Here is a 22,101-nt window from a genome sequence, read left to right as displayed (position 1 = left end):
TTTTCTTTTTAAAAACGATTTCGAATTTTCGAGTGAAAACGCTTTCCAATTATACAGTGACGCAAAATTTATATTTTAAGAATGTTGATTTTCCTTTCCAATAATAATTAATAATTTGACAATGATCAATATTTTTCAATAATAATTTTAAAATGATCAGTATTTCGTAAACAGGTAGGGAATATATTCTTTCTCTCTCTCGCACGCGCGCACACACACACACACACACACTTCTCGTATCTGTTTTAATAATACGTATTTTTCTTTTTGACTATTAAATGAAATTTGATAAAATGACAGAAAACAATGAGAAAAGTATAACAATAATAATTAATTATTATTATTAATTAGAGTATACAAAATAATATTGTACAGTAAAAACTCATTATTTGCATTATGAAAAATTTATTATTTATTGTACAAGTTTGTGTTTATTATTTTTACAATTAGTTTAAATGGCTTTTTTTTTATATTTCTTTCATTAAATAATAAAATAAAATTACAATAATTTTTTATCTTATATATGAATTAACGAAATTATTTTGATAAAAGAACTAATATTTTTTTGATAAAAATGAATTGAAATTAATTTCAATCAAGCCATAATACTCTCTATCATGATGATATTTATAAAAAAGTTATAGAAAAAATTAAAACCATGATATGAAATCTGTTTAATATTTTTTGTGCAAAGAAAATTTTATTTAGATTCAAGATTATTTTATATTTTATATCTATACGAAGCCATAATATTAAGTTAATAGAAGAATATAGATCAGATCGAAACAATCAAATAATAAAAATGTGAAAAGAGCGAACATAAGACTAAATGAGATTACAAAGTTTAAAAATAGAATGGGCATAGAAATAGACTTGATATTAATCATTTTAAACATAAGAATGTCTTAATGATATTGAGGCATCAAAGCACGCCATATTTTCAATCTAATCAAAACAAATTTTGCATAGTATATGCATAGTATATTTATATACATATATATGTGTTATCTTTTTAAAAAGATCTTAGATTTCATTTCTAAATTTGTTGTGCCTTTCTTTTGATACTGGCTTAAAATAATAAAATTAAATAATATTTAAATATCGCAGAATAATATTGTTTTCAAGAAGCATAAATTATTTTTATTTTTATAATATTTGTCTTTTATCATGATACAGAAAATAAAACTTCAACTTTTATTTATTCGGTACATCGACAACGTATATATCAACGCTGTATATATATAAAAAAAAATATTTTTTTCATGTGTTAAATTTTATTTTATCAATTCTCTATTGAGAATATTTGTAGTATTAATATCGAAATGTATTAATATTGAAATGCAATTTGCATAATTATAACGATGATCTCTTTCTTTATTCTCGGTAATTATTTCTCGGCATTATAGTAAAGTTAAATTTAGTATTTATGATGTATAATACATATCGAACATTGCGCAATTAATGAGTTTTACTGTACATAAATATACAGATGATTGAAAAGAATGCACAAGAAGATGTTGATTATGATTGTTTAAATAAACATACTATATTAATTTTTTCTTTTCTTTTTTATTTACTTTCGAAGAATGAATATAATAATCAATTTCAATATATACATATACAAAACTTGCATTTAAATTTAAAAAATAATTTTAGATATATTTATTTTGCTCATAAATATTTCCCGGTTTTTTTTTGCAAAACAATTAATATCTTTTATCACGTCACTGTGCATCTCACGCTTAAAAAATTAATTACGAAAATTCGATTGGACAAATTTTTGGATATATTTGAATTTCTAATTAGATGAACCACTGGGAGGAGGTTGGATAAAATAAAAGAGGGATAAAACATGAGTTTCAATCTCTCTGCCCCTCCGTTGCGTGTGCGCATGCGCGTGTTATGAAAAATTTGTGCGTGCATGCCTGTATGTGCAAGCGAATGTAATTTCGCGCATGCGCGCGAACAAGCGAACGGGCGCGCGCGTGTGTGTATGTGTATGTTTTCAACGTCAAAGGTACCTGAATGGACTGATATAACCATACTGATGAGAAAAAGAATGTTTACTATTCATTGCACAATATTTTTTTCCGATGTTCTGAAATATCAAAACGCCCTCAGACCTTCAATGTCTTATTCAGACATACAGAGAGACAGATTTTTTTTTCTAGAATATCTGGCTTTTAAGCGGATATAACCAGATCTTGCCGTACTTTACATGTAACATGTATTAAAGTTAAACGTCAATCTCTCTCAAGTGCCGATGCATTTCAAATATTAACTATTGAGATTTTTCTTGATCTTCTGGGATTTGATTTTTCATGACTTTTTAGCATTTGCGTGTGGTACAGATATTTAAGTCATTCTCTGTGTTCTATGTTTATTGCTACTAATATATATATATATATATATATATATAAACAAATATTTCAAAGTAAATGAGTTCAACTCCATAAAACTAAAACTAATCAAACAATTGTAAACTAAATTTTCCTAAATCAGAAATGTTAGGTTTCTATTAAGGAAAAACAAATGAAGGGATCAAAAAGGCCCTGTAAATTTACTTTTGGGACTTATCTTAAATATAACAAAGGATTAATTCTTTAAAAATCAAAAATTTTTCGAATAAATATGTTAGAAAATTGTATGATTATTCAAAAATTATAAGACTTGATAAATTTATTTGCACACTGTTTATCGATAATGTGTGTAAGTAGATAGAGAACTACTTAAAATATAAACAAATTTCTCGTAGTAAGTTTGGTAAACCAAAGAGGATCGATGTTAGAAAATGTTTGTAATTAACTACTGACGTTAGGAATAAATGTGAACGTTTCATGAACCGAAGTTAGGTATTATTATAGACTGACATAAATATTCAATCGTTAACGATGAAATTATATACATATTTCCTTTTTTCTTTTTTTTCATTTTCTTCTTCTGTTTCTTCTTCATTCTCTTCTTCTGTTTCTTCTTCATTTTTTTCTTCTATTTCTTCATCATCATCATCATCATTATCTTTTTCTTTTTCTTCTTCTTCTTCTTCTTCTTCTTCTTCTTCTTCTTCTTCTTCTTCTTCTTCTTCTTCTTCTTCTTTTTTTAAATTGAAATTTTAAGCTTATGATACGGCAAGAATTATTTTTTCTTAAATGACATGGGTAATGTTTGGCTTATAATTAATATTTTTTTCGTTATTTTATAAACATTTTTTTTTATAAGATTTATATTTGACAATTTGTTACGACATAACTAAAATGGGTGGAAATTGATTGAATAACGTAATGTCCATTTTATAATTTTTCAGAATACGCTTACATGGATATTTCTCTATTACGCTAATATCAACTGTTAATATAAGAATATTTGCATATATTAAATAAATTATTAGAGAAAGCTTATAAAAGTTAACTTTAATAAACTTTAGACAGCTTAAGACGTACATTATTATATCGTGTAATTATCTGAAGGAAAAGATAAAAAAGAAAAATGAAATATTGTGAATGCTTTATGCAATTGCATTAATTATCAAGTATTACCTTATTCCAACGAAAGTAGTTAACACATGGATCTAAAGTCTTCTTCTTTTAACAGAAAAATTAAAAATGAAAGTGCATTTTCGTTGATTCATTTTTTCTTATTTATAGCAATTAAATGAAGATTTATATTTAATTTTACAATTCAAATTTAAACACTTATTTGAAAATAAAATTTGAATATTTTTAAGCAATTAAATATAATACAACTTATAAATTTTGTACATCTTAGTGCTTAAAATAAGCTGCCTCTACAATTCATCGAAATTTGTTGACGTTAAGCTTTTATCCAGATGTATCTCAGGTTCCATGATGGAATCACTGATTTGTAACAAAAATATTGTAAATAGTAATAATAGTAAGAATAGAAATAGAAATATTGAAAATAGTAATGGTGGTAGTGGTTAGTTAGTAGTAGTAGGAATAGTAATAGCGAAAGCAGTAACAGTGGTAGTAGTTGTAGCAATAATGGTAGTAGTAGTAATAGTAATGATAATAGTAGTAATAAAGTGAAAATAATAATAATAGTGATATCGATACTGAATGATATAGCAACAACAATAGCTAATGATAATGATTTCATTTACGATTAGGTATTATTAATAATGATAAATATATATATATATATATATATATATATATATATATATATATATATATATATAATAATAATAATGAAAATGATAATAATAATACCATCATCAACAATTATATTAACAGTATTAAACAAAGTAGTTGCAATGTAAATCAGAAGTTGTGAATGAAAGATAATGATAATCATTATAGTTCAATAATGTAATAGTGATTTTAATAATGATAATAATAATGGTGGTAGTATTGTTTAATGTGATAATAGAATAATGATAATGTTACCACTATTATTATTATTTTCACCATTATAATTTAAATATTTCTAATCGTTATTATTGTCATATTGATATAATTATTATAATGATCGTTGCTGCTATTGCTACCATCATTCGTTCAAATCTTTTATTCTTGTTTCATATCATTAATTATTACTATTACTTTCTGCTACTATTAATGCCAGTTATCGATATTCCAACTCTTATTATATATTTATCATTATCTACTGCTCCTCCCTTATAGCAGTAAAATTCCTTATTCCCACTATTTTTAGTATCGTTAGAAATGATTCGCGGTAGTAATGCGTCATTACCATTATTGTTACTATTATTATATCACGATTATTGTTAATACTACAACTACTATTATTAATAATTAAAAATAATAGTCTAACTATTGGTGCTGTTAATTTCTGCTATTGTTATTATCAACATTGCCATCATTGTCATCATTTTTGTTACAGCTATCAATATTATCATTACTTATTATTGATACACTATATATTGTCGCTGCACAGATAACGAAAGCGATATAATAATCATACTAATGGTGGTGGTACGATAGATAGTAATAGTAGGGAAAGCCTGCCGCAGTTGTCAGAATACTGTGAATGGAATAGAGTTAATTAATCACGGATAAAATAGTAGGAAGTTAATAATAGTAGTAATAATAATAATAATAATAATAATAATAATAATAATAATAATAATAATAATAATAATAACAATAATAATAATAATAATAATAATAACAATAATAATATTAATATTAATAATAATAATAATAATAATAATAATAATAATAATAATAATAATCATAATAATCATAATAATAATAATAATAATAATAATAATAATAATAATAATAATAATGCAAATAGTGTAATATAAACGAATATAATTGTTGCTGATTATGGTATATCAGTAATCAATAATCCGTAAAAACAATAATAATAGAGTGATGATTAAGAAGATAATAATAACGACGATAGTAATTGAATATTGGAGTATTAATATAATATATTAAGTAATAATAAAATATAATTGCAATTTATATTAGTTGTAGTGATATTAAGAGCAGCAGCGATGATACTTGTAATTATAATAATTGAATTGTCATGGTGGCAGCAGTAATAATTAATAATATAACGTTTTTAGAAAAACAGCAGTCATATAAGAATTGCTAGTGATAAAACATTAATGATAATGAAGATAATTATATCGATAATATACGAATATAGAGGTCTGAGGGCGTTTCAATTTAACGAGTGTACCTTTTTTGCGTAAATGGAACATAAATTTAGATTACAAAACGGAAACTGAATTTATGCGAACTGGTACTTCCAATGATACTGGATTTTTTTTTGTCTTTTGAGATAAAGAAATAATTCATTGAAAGATTTATCTTGAGGATAGGCGGCAGCACATTTCAAGCATAGTCGATATATGCTTGCAAACTATACGATAAATTAAATTAAACGAAATATCATTGCAGGTGTGGAATTTCTGTGTGCGACACTGGGGGTTAATTATGATATTCATATACATACATATACATACATATAGATACATCTATAGTTTTATATTAACATAAACATTTGAACATTTTCCTAAACGATTGATTTCCAGCAATTTTAACAAATTTATGTACAAGTTTATAATTTATCTAAATTTTATCATAGAATAATCCTATTTTATTATATATTGTTTATAACATGTTTTACGAACAAACCATTATAACCATTATTCAATTTTCCGAAAATATCTTTATCTTCTCGAATCAGTATTATTAATTCATCATCTCTATAAATAATCTATCCGTTCCGTAAATTCAAGAATTTATCACTATAATAATATCTTTTCTTTTTATATCCAGTATATTTTCACAAATATTTTAACAATTTAACAATTAAATTTTAACAATTTAATGGAAATGAAATCACAAGTATTGCTTAGATTTCGTTCGTGGCTTATAAATATTCTAACGTGCTTCGTATTTTATATACTTACTACTATATCGATAAATATCTACATTTCATTCAATAATATATGAATTTCTGTCGAATTAAGAATTTTGTCATACTTGTAAACTTTTTAAACGATAAAAAAAATGAGTTTTGTTATATTTAAAAAAAAAAAAGAAAAAATTAAAAAAAAGAAAGAAAGAAAAGAGTAAAAATTAATTTTCGATACATATCACCGAAAAATTTGTGAATAGGTGAATGAAAATAATAAATAAGCTTAATATAATAGCCGTTTATCTCACCAGTGTCGTGAATTATTATTTTAAAAAAGGCATATTTCAAAATATAGAATTAGCATGATATATATTTAAGACCAATCGATCAGTTATACAACAATCATAATCTCTTGTGCGCATGCGCTAAAACTACGTATATTCTTTTATCCCTTATTATTCTCTTATTTTATTATTTTTCTTTGTATATTTAATCGTTTTAAATTGTTGTTCTGCTTTGTTTCTTTCTATTATTTTCTTACTACTTATATTATCTCGCTTTATTTTATTCATTACACAAACGCGTATGTACTTTATTGCACTTATTGTCTGTGTTCTTTTGAAACCGCATTAGGTAACAATTTCGTTAATACTTATTTCTTTTATAAAACAAGGTAACAAGATATCGATAGATAAATAGCATTCGATTTAACATTAAAAATTAATTTAAATTAAATTTAAAAAAAAAATTATCATAATTTTTATACAAATTTATTTGTTCATTTTTAGATAAGTTAAAATTATTCAAAGATAAAAATGACAAATTTTTCTCATACAATTTTCAAACAAATAAATGATAATTACACAAATGAATTCGATCAATGCCAATTATTGTTTCTAAATATAAATAATTGTTTAGAAATTAAATATTTCTAAATTATTTTCAATTCTCCTTAAAGGATTATATTAGAATTGACATTATTACATTTTTATGTATTTAAAAATTTCAAATTTTTGGCTGTGTCTGCGAAGCACGCGATATATCGAATGCTGAGACTAAAAAATTAGGCATTTATATTTACTCTAAAAGAAAACTGAAAAAAATAAAAAAAAAAAAAAAATAATAAAAATGAAAAAAAATTGAAAAAAAAAAAAGGAAAAAGAAGGAGGAAAAAAAAGAAAAGTAAAGTTTATGAGAAAAAAAAGGATGGAAATATAGTTTTGAAGGAATACAGCCAATAATAAATTATGCATATTTTTTACGCATATGCACCTAATGGTTTACGATAATATGAATTGTAATACGCTTACGCGCATGCGTGTCATATAGCGATTTTATTTTGTGCATTCGATGTATCGGTACGTATGCGTGCTACACTATATATGTACTCTACACACTACATGTGACAGGGATCTAGTGTATTTACATTCGTATGCGATGTGTTGATTAATCGGTGCGGTTGCGTTCACTTGAGGTTTCGGTTTCGGTTTCGGTTACGGTTGCGATTGCGATTGCGGTTTTACGTATTTCGAGTGCATGCGTACACACGCGCCAGTAGGAAAACGTACACATATGCGCATATTCTCTTTCGGGATGAATCGTTTTCCCTCTTCTATAATACATATGCGTGTGCATTTGGGGCATGTGCCATTGTTAATTTGATAATGAGATGAAAAAAGAAATTAATAATGTGACGAAATAAGAAATTCTAACGAATTATACGAACGGAATTATTTTAGTCAAGGCTCTTAAGATATAACATTGAAACATAACAAACGAATGTGTCTTTATGAAAAGGAAAGTAACGAATACTTAATTTATTTTTTAGAAAAATATGATCGGACACATTTAATGGTTAATTTTTATGTTTCTTTGAATTTTAACGTTTTAACAATGTATTATATACGAATATTATTCTTATTAATTGTAAATTTGATTTTTCAACTCACTAAATTTAACGATGCAAAGTTTTAGAAATATTTTATATAGTTATACAAGGTACGAAAATGGCTAATTGCAAAGAATCGATGATGCCGGTGAAATTAAAATAAACAGTTATATATACATGAATAGTTTTTATGTCTGATATTTTGTTATAATATATAAAGAATATTAGATGTGTAATATGCAATATTAACAGAGTTAAATGATATTAAACGCCGTTATAAACCTTTCCTTTAATCTTTTAAACGATTGAACTTTTGCATATCTATGCTCATTACGTGGCAATTATATTAGTAAAATATATATATATATATAATACTTATAGTCTGATTTATTTTGTGATACAGTATTATTTAAAAAAGTCGCGAATGCGTGTGTTCAAATTTTAATTACTTTTTTTTTTCATCTTCTTCTTTTTCTTTCCTTCTTTTTCTTTTTTTCTTCTTTCTTCTTCTTATTCTTTTTGTTCTTGTTCTTCTTTGTTTTCTTCTTTATCATTTTTTTCCTTCGCAAAAGTTTTACAGTTCCTTGTATTTCTGCAAGAAATATAAACGAAATGTGCTTGCAAAACTGATTCTATGTTCGAAAAATTAAATCGACTGTTACTTTTATTTCGAATATTAAATGTAAGGAAAATATTAATATTTTTCGGCAAACAATTTTGTTTTATTTACGCTCATGCACCTCGCTCAAAATAACTTTAAAAGTAACTCTTTTTCGTTTTATTGAAAATATGAGAAAATTAATACAATTTCCCAAAGATTTTATTAATTGTATTTTTTGTCGTTGTTTTTAATTGTACATATTTAATAAATTTGAAACAAGTCCGTACTTTGATTCATGAAAATTCTTATAAATTTTATTTAAAAATGAGAGAGAGAGAGGAAAAAAGAAACGTTTTACAGAATAAAATTAAATAAAAATACTTTTTTACTATTTCAAACTGTGGTAAGTTAAATTAGAAAAATTGAAACTTTTGAATAGTGAACTTTATAGCATTCCGTTGTAATAGATATTTCGAAAATTTTAAAAGAAAATTGAATATTAAAATGATTAAAAAAATTTGAAACACGTTCGAAATATATAAAAAATATAAATATATGTTTTAATCATCTTATTCAGATATTCAAAAAATTAGATAAATAAGATTTATTTTAAATATAAATAAATTTTGAGAAAAGAAAAAAGAAAAAAGTTCGAACGACTTTTCAAAATATAAAGTGATTCTAAGAGCATAAATAAAATATTGATAGAAAAGTGTCGCACAACTTTTGAATTGAAGCTAGCCAAACATGGTTGTTATATGTAAAAATGATTTAGAAAGATTGTCGAAAAACAAACTTATTTTTCGAATATGTATTTCCAAATTAAAGCGTAATGTATCATGAAATTTGTCAAATTTTCAAAGATTTTCAAAGTTTTGTACAAAAAAAAAAACTCAAAAAGTCAATGCGTAATAATAGTCGATGCTACATCACTATTCGGCGATTAACACATATCCAAGAATTACAAATAAGATGATTTCGAATCATTTTCCGTAAACATTATTTAGTTAATCGTGACCAATTAAATTTTGAACATACGGAAATTGAAATGTTTGTATATATGAAACGATTAGGGCCAAATAATTCAGATTAATGTACAATCTATAGATGATATTTTCACTTATTATCAAATAAGCATGTCAAATTTTAATAAAGCTTTTACGCACATTTATTATCTAATTATCAAATTAATTTAAATACGTATTTCTGAGACACGACTTCTTCTTTTAAATAATTATGAATATATAAATGTATATACATTAAACGCATGACACACACACACACACACACACACACACACACACACACACACACACACAAAGATATCGATGTTATAAAGTATGTTAAAAGAGTTAAAAATGAAATGACTTTTCTGTTGTAAAAAGAAAAAAGAGAAGAAAAAAAATGTGAATCATTGCTTTCGCAAATTAATATCATTCATAATTTCATAATAGAGTGCCATGCACTAATTTTAATTAACAATTAACAATCAAGGGAGATTCTAAAAATATTAATTAGTATTATGTTACATTTAAATGCTACATTTAAAAAATACCCCTTGTGCACACGCTTCAGAGAACAGCATCCCGAAAGGTTATAAAATGAGAAGTAAATCTAAAATCGAATGAAAGAAAAGTTGAATTTGTCATTTTTAATACATGAACAACATGTTTTTAAAGAAAAGGATAGTGATACTAAATATACTGGGATATATGCAGGCATGCATGTATGAGCGCATTCACACATCCCCCTCCCCACCTATCCACCTACACACACACACACACACACACACACACACACACACACACACACACACACAATGCACGCGCACACGTGTGAGGGAAATACATATATTGTGTATACACATATTTATTTATGTGTGCACACTCGTAATTATATATCACAAGCGTTCATAAAAACACACGCATAGACATACAATTATGCTATAATAATAATAATAATAATAATAATAATAATAATAATAATAATAATAGTAATAATAATAGTAATAGTAATAATAATAGTAATAGTAATAGTAATACTAATAGTAATAGTAATAATAATAATAATAATAATAATAATAATAATAGTAGATAATAATAATAATAATAATAATAATAATATATTATAAGAAAGCATTTTGAAGAGAGTACTAATTAATAAGATAATTATTGTAAACAATGACTACTGATTAATGCAACAAAGTGGACTAATTCGCGAGTAACCTTTATTCCTAACAAGAATGAAAAATTAATTAATTTTAGACAGAATAATAATAACTAACAATAACAAATATTAATAATAATTATAATAAAAATATTAGGTATTAACAATAATAATGATCGTAATGTTCCTTAAGATGCGATATAATGCTAATAACAATTAAGTAGAGAAACAGTACGAAATAATAGATATAAAATGATAGTTATTACAATTTTATGATTTTCATTGTCTAATGGTATTGAGAGATATATTCACAAGTAGCGTAGTATTCTAATTGATGGTGAAATTTAAGCGTAAGATTCCAAGATCGAGAGATATTGATCGTATGCGTAAGAGGGGAAAGAAGGTTGAGATTTAATAACCGATTACAATAAAAATGACGATGACGGTTATGACAATGACGTTTCAACATAGTTCTGAGCAGTTTTGCGTTTATTTTCTATTTAAATCTTTTCAATAATTTTTCATCGATGAATTTTCTCTGGTATCTTTTTTTCCTACATTTTTAGCATAACATTTTAAGCGAAAGTTAGTCAGTATATCGATAAATAATATTATCATTTAAATATATATATATATATATTTATACAAGCACAAGTTTTTCTTCTAAAATATTATATATATTTTCTCGTTTTCTAGCTTTGTCCGCTTTCTATGGAAAATATCGCAAGTATTTCAGGGTTTAAAAAATGTTTCTCGAATCATTTATTCTTTTTATTTTTATTCATAGATACACGAGATCTTATTTAAGAATTTTTATTCAATCGATTTCGCTATTATTCGTTTTTATACTTGGCCTTTTTGTCGAATAAAGTCATTGTTTCTTAAGTTATAAACTTGATCGGAATATTTTTTTTTTTTTTATTTTCGATTAATATATTATAATTATATTTTGTGCATATATTATTTTAAAAAGAAAGTCATGTTGTATATCAGAATTTACATTGAAAAATTTTTTTATTCAATTTTAATCAGATAAATACAAAAATTGTTTGGCACAGATCGCGATGTCATCGAAAATTCAATATCAACTATATCTAGTTTCCAGTTAATATAAAACTAAAGAAATTGTGTTTCCTTCTTATGTTTCTTGCCACAAAGAAAAAAGGCCAGAAAGAATTCAAAGTATGGAAAATGTAGGATAATTGAATATCCTCGTGTTATTAAGTGCACACGCTACATCCATATACCACACCTATACATTAATAGGTGCGCGCGCGCTCGCTCGCTCGTCACACGCACAGCGCGCACGCACGCGCGCGCGCACGCACACACATACACAAATCAAAGCAAAAGTCGGAAGCTTTCTCAAATTAATGGAAAGATATTTGTTGTGATAATAAATATTGAATATATAGCTGTTTTAGGGTATGAATCATTCCTATAAAAAATTAGAATTTAAATAATGCGTCGAGTTAGCATGGAAAAGTAACATTTTCAACAGTTTCAATTTTTTTCTATTTGAGAAAAGGTTCTCGTAAACGCGGATCGAAATATTAAGCAAACCTGTCCCATTTTCTACTTCTATCTGCGCGCGTCTCTGTACGCGTGTTGATTGAACGAGAATCATTTTTCTTTTTGTCGAAAATAAACACTTGTATCGTTAACATACACGTACACGTATTTAAATATGCTTGTTAAAAGAACCATTCAACATGTACAGGGTGTTACATAAATGATAGTACAAGAGTGCAGTTACAATTCCTCTGCTAAAAATAAGATGATAATTTTTCAGAAATTAATCCCATTTTGCTTCTAAGATCGTCCCGGCTTCAAAATAAAAGAAACAACAAACGTTTATTCACGTTTTTTAATAACGATTTTCTGAAAAAGATGACGAAAGAAAAAAATGACGAAAAAAATAATGAATAAAAATGGGGGGAGGGGAATTAAAAAAAAAAAAAAGAAAAAATAATAATAAAAATATAGGAATAGATGTAAAAGGAAAAAGAAATGATAAGTGACGAAGGTATAGATGGGAAAAAAATGAGTAAATGTAATAACGCGTGTTTTATTTGAAAAAAACTGTTCTATATTATATTATAATACCTCCTATACGTATTAAGTACCCTCTCTTCGTATTATGGATTATTCTTAAAGCATAGGTTATACATATAATTCATCGAAGCGAATTTCTTCTTTTCGATTCCCTTAATCATATTATCGTCGTATTAAAGTTTTTATTAAAAAAAATTCTTAAAATCTACTATTCTTTACATACTGCACATGTTTTCTTATACATAGTATAGGGTGTTCAGGTACAGAGACCTGAGTTATATACTACTAGTACTATTCTAAATAATCTAGTACTAACAAACTCGTTTTTAACGTTAGGAACGAATATATATTATAATGTTTGTTTGAGATTACTTGGAAATCGATCGATTCTTTTTTTAAACGAAATTATCAAGAAAATCGAAGTCGAAACGCGCACTTACATTTGAAAAGTTGGAAATGATTCATTCATAAATTATTTTTTATCATTTGGAAAACAGAATTTAGCTGGAAAATATTTGCATAATTTGAATCCGGGAATCTTACATATCGCACTTTCAGCTTTATTTTTGCACACCCTATATACATCTATTATACGTATATACGAATAATGTGCACATCTGTGTACGCGTGCGCACGTATGTGAGTATGTATGCGTAATATGTACAATATATACACGATATCTTTATATACGCGTACATATATGTTTCGCCCGAATGTATACATGTTAAAATACACGTGATCAGCCATATGAATATGCATGTATGCATTTTGTATGTGTTCATAAGCATACGTAACACGTATACATGTATACGTATATATACATACATACACACACACATACACACACACACACACACACACACACACACACACACACATACACATATACATATGTATGTATGTATATATCGCTTTAAAAAATAAACTTTCTTACATACAGGGTGTTTTAAAGATTGTAGTACAAGAGAAAAACTGCGGCCTTTATTATTAGAAAGATATATCTAACGTGTCTTGAATGTGAGATATATTATTATCGCGATTTATCTATAATTATTTTCTTTCTCTTATCGAGAGAGCAATTCAAAATTCTACATGGCTGCAAATTGAGAATAACTTTTGAGTTGAAAATAATACGATTATTTTTCTCGTTCATGTTTCTTTCTTTTCTTATTTGAATGGAGACATCGTTAACAATATACATATGTAGAGAGAGAATATATGAAAAGCGGTGAAAAGCGATAATAATAAAGTTTTATCAAATCTAATTAATTTAACTTTATACATTATACAAATTTTAACAAGTTTAAAATTTTTCGTATCAAATTTTATCATTTTATATATATATATATATATATATATATATATATATATATAAGAAATATATACATATGTAAGAAAATTTAGTTGTCTTGGCAAAATATTATATTGCTGGTGGTGGTGGTGATGGAATTTCAATTTTTTTTTCATCTATTCATTAGATTCACATTATTCAATGCATTACAACATGTTAATCTTTTGCTTATCTTGCTTCGTAATTAATTCGCAATCAAATTTTATTTCGAGTAATTATATGTTCAATGAATAAATGTTGTTTTAATCGATTATTTTTATTAATATCGTTATATTTTATTGTATCATTATTGTGTCATTACTTATTATTTATTCTATACATTTAACGAGATAGTTTGAACAAAAGAAAAATTTTATTGTTGGCAAACGAAAATTTCAATTTTCAAATATATCGGATGCTAAGATATAATTGGCGAAAAAATTTAAAAAATTTTAAAAATCGTTTTATTTTCTACTCGAACATTTCTAAATTGTCTCTTGCACCATTATTTTTTGATCACCCTGCATTCTGAAATATTTGTTTCCTTAAACGCAGACTTTTTTTTTCACGTGAATGTAATCTAAATGCGTACGCTTTTCCAGGATTTTTAGATCAATCTCTGCAAAGGTATTAATCGATTAATATAAATCGTATCAATAAACAAATTAATTGATTGATAAATCGATAAATTAATTAATTCAATTATAGAGGTATTAAAATATTACACATTTATATAAAAAGTCTGGAGATAAATTAACATGTTTTTTTCTTTTTCATTTATTATTTATTTTTAATCCGAATATATAGAAGTTAATTGTATTAATTAATATATATATATATATATATATATATATATATATATGTATATACGTATATATATACATATATAAAAAATACATATACATATATATATATATATAATACATATATATATATATATTTACACACACGCGCGCGCACGCACACACGCACGTGTGTGTGTATGAGATGCATATGTATATGAATTAATTGTATGAATTTAATATATGTTTATATTAAGATATTTACTTTTTTTTCTTTATTTCGAAAAAATCTCTGGGTTGCTTTTTTAATTACTTAATTATGTAATTGTTGAGTGAGAATTACGAATAACGAGTGATTAAACGATCATGAGTGTTCTCTCGTTTTTTTTTTTTTTTTGATAGCTATAATTATAATAAAAATAAAGTTATTTAAAATGAAATCTTTTATCTCTTTTTTTTTTTTTTTTAAATTTCCCTTACACAAATAATTCTATCGATTTGAATAATTTATTGTTATTTCTTCTTTCAGCATTCTTCATTTTTATAGTTTTTTTATTTCAGTTGCAGAACGGATCTCTTTTTATTAATTTTTTTTTTTTTTTTCGAAACTAATCGCGAATTATTTTAAATGATAAGATTGATAATTGACGTTATACGGAACTTTCGCTATCATTTATCATCATATTTAATCATATATTAAAAAAACAAGTAAGTAAATTATTCAGCTCTCTTTGTTTTTATTTTGTCGTTTATATTAATTCATATATTAACATTATAAACAAAAAAAAGATTATAACCACATGACTAATAAAAAGATAAATCTTTACTTAGAAATAAAAAAGAAAGTATCTTTACTTGCGAATAATAATTATTTGAATATCAATGGAACAGATAAAATAATATTTTTCATCCATTAGAATTTATCAAGCAAAATATAATTCTTTCAATGTTATCGTATGTCTTATTACTAGATTTTATTTTCGTGATATTTCAATTATTTTAATCATTATAAATATATAATATATAAAACGTGATTATCATCATTTTTCTATATATATATATATATATATATTCAATGTTATTTTAATTATTCTCGTTATCTGTTCCATTCCAAATCGATGAATATTTTATATATTTATTGGATTGTTCGGAAAGTAATTTCGTTTTTTTTTTTTTAATGAAACATGATAATGAAACACATTTTTTAATAGCATATATGTATTTTATTTAATTATATATTGACCATTGTGATCCAATATATATTGCCATGTCTTAGGTAGTAGCATAATTCCAGACTCGTAGAACTTCTGAACTTCTTTGTTTGCAAAAAACTGATCCAAGTGGTTTTTGATATCCTCATTTGAAGTAAACGTTTTGCCATCTAAAGAATTCTATAAAGATTGAAACAGATGGTAATCCGAGGATGCCAGATCTAGCGAATATGGTAAATACGAATATGGTAGCATTTTCCATCCAAGCTGTAACAACTTTTTGACGAATCATTAAACTCGTGTGAGGTTTAGCGTTATCGTGATGAAATACTATATAACTTTTCTATTAATTAATTCAGATCTTTTCTTGTTTGATGGAATCGTTTAATTTGTCCAATTGATTGCAGTATACTTCTGCAAATTAATCGTGAATTAATTGTCAGATAGAAGCTCAAAAAGAAACAATTCCCTTGAAAATCAAACAAATGTTTGATTTAGCAAATGTTGGCTTTCGAAATACTTTGCGCCGATTTATCTTTAGTACACCATTTATCATTGTCCTAAACGATCCACTTTTTATTACCAATTACGATTCGCTTTAAAAATGAATCATTTTTCTCACGTTTGGACAGGAAATCACAGATATCAATACGACGGAGCAAATCTCTTTTTTTGAGAACGTGCGGAACCCAAGTATCGAGCTTCGAAATGAAACCAACTCGTTTTATGTGATCATGAACAGTTGAATTCGATAAATTCAAAATCTCGTAACAATTCTTTTTCGAGTTGTTATTCATTGGTTTGCTTCAATCAATCTTTATTTTGTCTTCATCAGTTTCAACTTGTCTTCCAGAACGTGATGCATTTTTAATATCGAAATTGTCGGAACGAAATTTTGAAAATTAAATCAGGTGTATTAAAAAGGCGTACTGGTTAATACATCTTCTCCATAGATTTCACATTTTAACTTTTTTCTTGCTTGTACAGCATTCTTATCTTTTCGATAACAAAAAAAAGTAAAATATGCCGAAAATGGTTCTTTTGTTTGTATATGTTCTTTGTTATCACACACGAAAATATAACCGCACAAAATCAAACGAATTTTTCTTATAAATAAACTATGAAATATCAACTCTCAAAATATATAATGACAACACGGTTTAGAATGAACTTGGCTGGATAAACATTTAACTAGCAACACTCGCATAAAAAAACGAAATTACTTTCCCAATATTTATAAAGTAAAAGAAATCGAGCGAATGAAAACGATTTTCGAAAGTTTTCGAAATTTTGTTATTAATAAATTCAACGTAAACATTTGTTTTTACGCTGCATTCTAAAAATATACTATTTGTCCATTTGCGAGACACAAAGTTGAGCAAGCAAATTTTAAAAAGATTTGTGATATTTATGTGACGATCAATTTTATAAATATAATTTCAGTACTTTTGTTTTTTGCAAAATTTTTCTTTCCTTTTTATTGTTATAATACTATTACTACTACTACTACTACTACTACTACTACTACTACTACTACTACTACTACTACTACTACTACTACAACTACTATTACTATTACTACTACTACTACTATTACTACCATTACTACTACTATTGCTACTACTACTACTACTATTATTACTACTATTATTACTATTATTACTACTACTATTATTACGTGTTCTATTCGTTGAATATAGAGAAATAGAGATAGAAAAGATAATAGAGAAAATAAAGAAATATAATAATGAAAAAAAACTAGGAAATTATTTATTATTTTCAAATTCGATTCAATTATGTTAAATTCAATTCTCAATTCGTATAAAATTATATATTATTAATTTAAGTTTTTTATTTTTTTAAAATCAAGATAAATATTTATATAAGCGAGTCTTTTAAAAATTATTATTTTTAAATTTTTCGTTAAATTTTTTCAACATATCTTCTTTCTATTCGTTCTAATCCTTGAATAGATTTTATTTGTTAAATTATATGCGTGCGCTCGCTCGCTCACTCACACACTCACACACACACACACACACACACACACACGCCTCGTTCAATAAAATTCTTTAGATTTATTATGATTACCATAAAACAAACATCGACTTAGGAATTATAAAAAACAAGTATAATAATAATATTGATTAACTATCATTTTTATCATATACAAAATGATAAGGGGAAAGGATTCATAATATTTAAGAGGCAGTATATTTAACATTTAGGCAGTATAATATTTGTTAAATAAAGAAAAATTGTTGCAATAAACACGAGATGAAAAATAAATGACGAGTAATTTGCTCGTTTTAGGAGAAATTGCCTATTCTCGATTATTTTTTGTAATCGGGAAAGAAAAGAAAGAAACATCATTTTTTAGCAGTAGTATGTTAATTATTTTATTATATATTTTAAAAATTACGAATCCTTTTTCTCTACCATCTTGTATATTCTTTATTTCTAGTAACTAATCGAATACTAATTTGTCTTCCTCTAAAATAGAACTTAGAAAACGTCATTGTCAACGTTCTCTAAATGGGAAATTTCTAAAAAATGTTTTTTAAAATTTTTTAATAACGTAATAAGATATAATCGTAAACTTGACATGAGATTAATATAATTTTTATCATATTGAGATTATTTTTCTTTTTTCTTTGAATTTCTTTGAATACTATTTTCTTTTTCATTTTTTTTTTTTTTTCGTTTCTCTTTCTCTTTTTTTTTTCCTTTTAATCCAATATAGCATGTCGTATTGAACAGGCCGTTAGTATCAATACAAATTGTGTTCTTCATTCTTTAAAAGAAAACATGAACACAAAATGTAATGAGAGAAAATTGGGGGAAAATTTTTGTCAAATTGTTCATTTCGACGCGTTATAAAATTTAAAATGAATTTTCTTCGAAATAGATATCTTTTTTCACCAAATGTACATAACATCTTTTTCAATTTCGCGATTATTTTTGCTTGTCTCGTGTCTAAAACACATCGTGATAAACGTATATCGTAAATAATCGTAAAATTGAAAATGTCGACAAATTGTCGAAAATTCGACAAATGTCGAAAAAACGCTTGAAAAAACATACGGCGGAAAAATATAAATATACCGTAAATTTTGTTATGCTTTGAAAATGAAGCGTTTGTGTAAAAAATTCCCCAATTTTTTCATTTTAGCATTTTCGATATATTCGGCGAGACACCAAAAAGATGTTCTTGAGAAAAAAAAATATTACATTTATAAATCGAAATTTATCGTGCTTGGAACTTATAATATGGATTATGTGTAGTATTACAAATCGTAGAATATAATCGTGCGATGTTGTAATGGTAAATCAAGATTACTTACTTACGTTGAAAATAGAAAAAAAAAAAAAAATAAATAAATAAATAAAAAAAAATTAAAAAAATAAAAATATATAAACGACGATCTTAATCTTAAAGCAAATAAAAATTAAACGATTAAACAAGGCAAATTAGATTTAAGAAAGGACGAGAGAAAGATTTCTATTTCGAAATGCTTCAACGATAAGAAGAAACTGGTCGAGAGAAAGGTATCGAGATGTGATTTATCGGTGAAAGACAGTTCTAAAACGAAAAATGATTTACGAGCGTATGGATAGTAGCGCTATTCGACGTGTAACACTATGAGCGACGGATTAGAAATCGAAGCCTAAAAAAAAAAAGCCGCGTCGCGATTACGATTTCAACCGCGATCGTTACTTCTATACTTCTTCACATAGTGATACGTTCCTCGATGAAAAGAAAAATATTGCGAAAATGTGTTATCGATATCGAGGTAAAGAAAGAAAGAAAGAAAGGAAAAAAAAAAGGATAGAAACCGTTTTTTAAAATGATATTGAAAGTGTGTGCGCTTCTGTGACCACTGTACCTATACCGTTAGGCCTTACTTTAGAAAAAAATCATAAAGGATCGATACTATGATATTTAAATATTTTTTCGAAATGGATAGCATATTCGTTGCAACTCGGCGTCTTTTGAGCAACAATCAGAACATAAATACAAAAAAGATTTTGCTTTGCCAATAGGAGAAGAAAGTGAGGAGAGAAAAAAAAAAGGGTTATTGAAATGCGTGTAAGTACCATTTGTACCGCATTTTTTAAATGAAATAAACGTAAAGATGAACGCGAACGACAAGGAACACGATTCGAAGAATCCGTTATAATTTTTCGCTACCCTTCTGAAATAAGTCTCAATCGTTGAACCGTCCTTACATACAAATTTTACCATCCCATTACTATTTCATTTCCCCCTCCCCCCCCCCTTTTCCTCGATTATGATTACACGTTTTTCAATACGAGACTATCAAGTGCCAATATTGCAGGGAACAATAATCAAAAGAATAAGACAACCGATTCGTTTCTTTTAATTCTCTAATTTCTTTTTTAATTGCGTAATTTATCGTCAGTTTTTAATTTGCAAAATAAAATATAATTTTTAATCGATGTTTTTTTTATATTGGCTACATTTTAATTCGGATCGAAGACGCACCGAATAGTACGTATTTGCGAATATCTAGACAATTTCGCGTACAAATTATATTTGATTTTTGAATTTTTACGAAACTGTATAAAACTATATAGACTATATAAAAAAAAATCTTAAATTCTTAAAAAGAAAAAGAAAAGGAATTGTGAAAAATTTCGTTGAGAAAGATTTCTATAATTTTAATTTCAAAATATCGATTGATTTGAAATAATTTATACGTTTCTTTAGCACGTAAACTCTACGTTTTAACGTAGAAAATGAATTTTGCGAGATCAAAGTAAACATAGAGCCTACTAAAAAGTAATCGAAAGTGCCGTATAATATTGACTGAAATCGTTATTTTTTTACACGAAAAGATATCATCGTAAAGCGTATCGAAGATATAGATAATCCATTTCTTTCTCTTTTTATTTCATTTTTTTTAATCCGTCGTTATTAAATTACACAGCGATTAGAAGGCTATAAGGAATATTAAGATTTCTTAATATTAAGATTTTTACCGTTAAATTTATAATTATATTTTTCGATAGTCGAGATGATATTTCATCTTCCAAATTTGAGACTGACCGATCACTGAGTGTTGATTAAAAAAAGAAAAATTGCACATATATTTTTACACTTTCTTCTCGCGAGGAATAAAAAGAAAATCGATTATCGGAATCGTGTTCCTTGTCAAATTAGATTTTGATAAGAAGAGCAGTCTTTTTGCCGCTCCCAAATACAAGTTGTATCTATTCTTTTTTCGTACGAATTACGAATTATTTGTCGAATTTTAACGTTTTTGATGTTTCGTGGTTATTACCGATTCGTAGATTCATAAAACCTTATAAATCAAGATCTATTTCTATCTATTTGTATAATTAATTAATTAATGATTACTCGATACTTATATTTCATTTTCAATTCATTCGTTTCTTCATTCGTTTCTCTAAAATTTAAAAAAAAAATAAAAATTTCAATCGCCATTTTAATATCAATAACCGATCGTGATTAAAAGTATATCCGTAATTAGAATAAAATTAATATCATCGATCGACTGCCCGATTTTTATATTTTAACGAATCCCAATAAGGAATTAAAAACTATAAATTATTCGATAATTTTTAAAAAATTATTGCGATGAAAAAGTATCGATTCGTTCGTTATCATTTCCTTTTTTTCACAATCTCGAATTGTTAATTTAAAATCTTTCTTTTGCATATACATT

The 22,101-nt window shown here is 25.7% G+C and overlaps 1 protein-coding gene across 2 annotated transcripts in view; it reads right to left on the bottom strand.

Annotated features, from left to right (window-relative positions):
- Positions 1–8,417: 8,417 nt before the first annotated feature.
- Positions 8,418–22,101, bottom strand: part of LOC105736737 (uncharacterized) — a 21,665-nt gene continuing 7,981 nt past the window's right edge. Inside the window, exon 4 of one of the 2 annotated variants that reach the window (XM_086917712.1) lies at positions 8,418–8,837. In XM_086917712.1, coding sequence (XP_086773838.1) covers positions 8,820–8,837 — 18 coding nt within the window. In that variant the 3' untranslated portion in view covers positions 8,418–8,819. Of the gene's footprint in view, positions 8,838–16,379; positions 16,571–22,101 lie in introns of those variants that run through there. The other variant, XM_086917710.1, reaches the window with a different exon arrangement.

This window comes from Apis florea, unplaced genomic scaffold, assembly GCF_048593485.1.
Source record: "Apis florea isolate Af1SG1 unplaced genomic scaffold, ASM4859348v1 contig_2272_pilon, whole genome shotgun sequence".
In the NCBI taxonomy this organism is placed as follows: Eukaryota; Metazoa; Arthropoda; class Insecta; order Hymenoptera; family Apidae; genus Apis; species Apis florea.
This window is presented reverse-complemented; position numbering and strand designations above follow the sequence as displayed.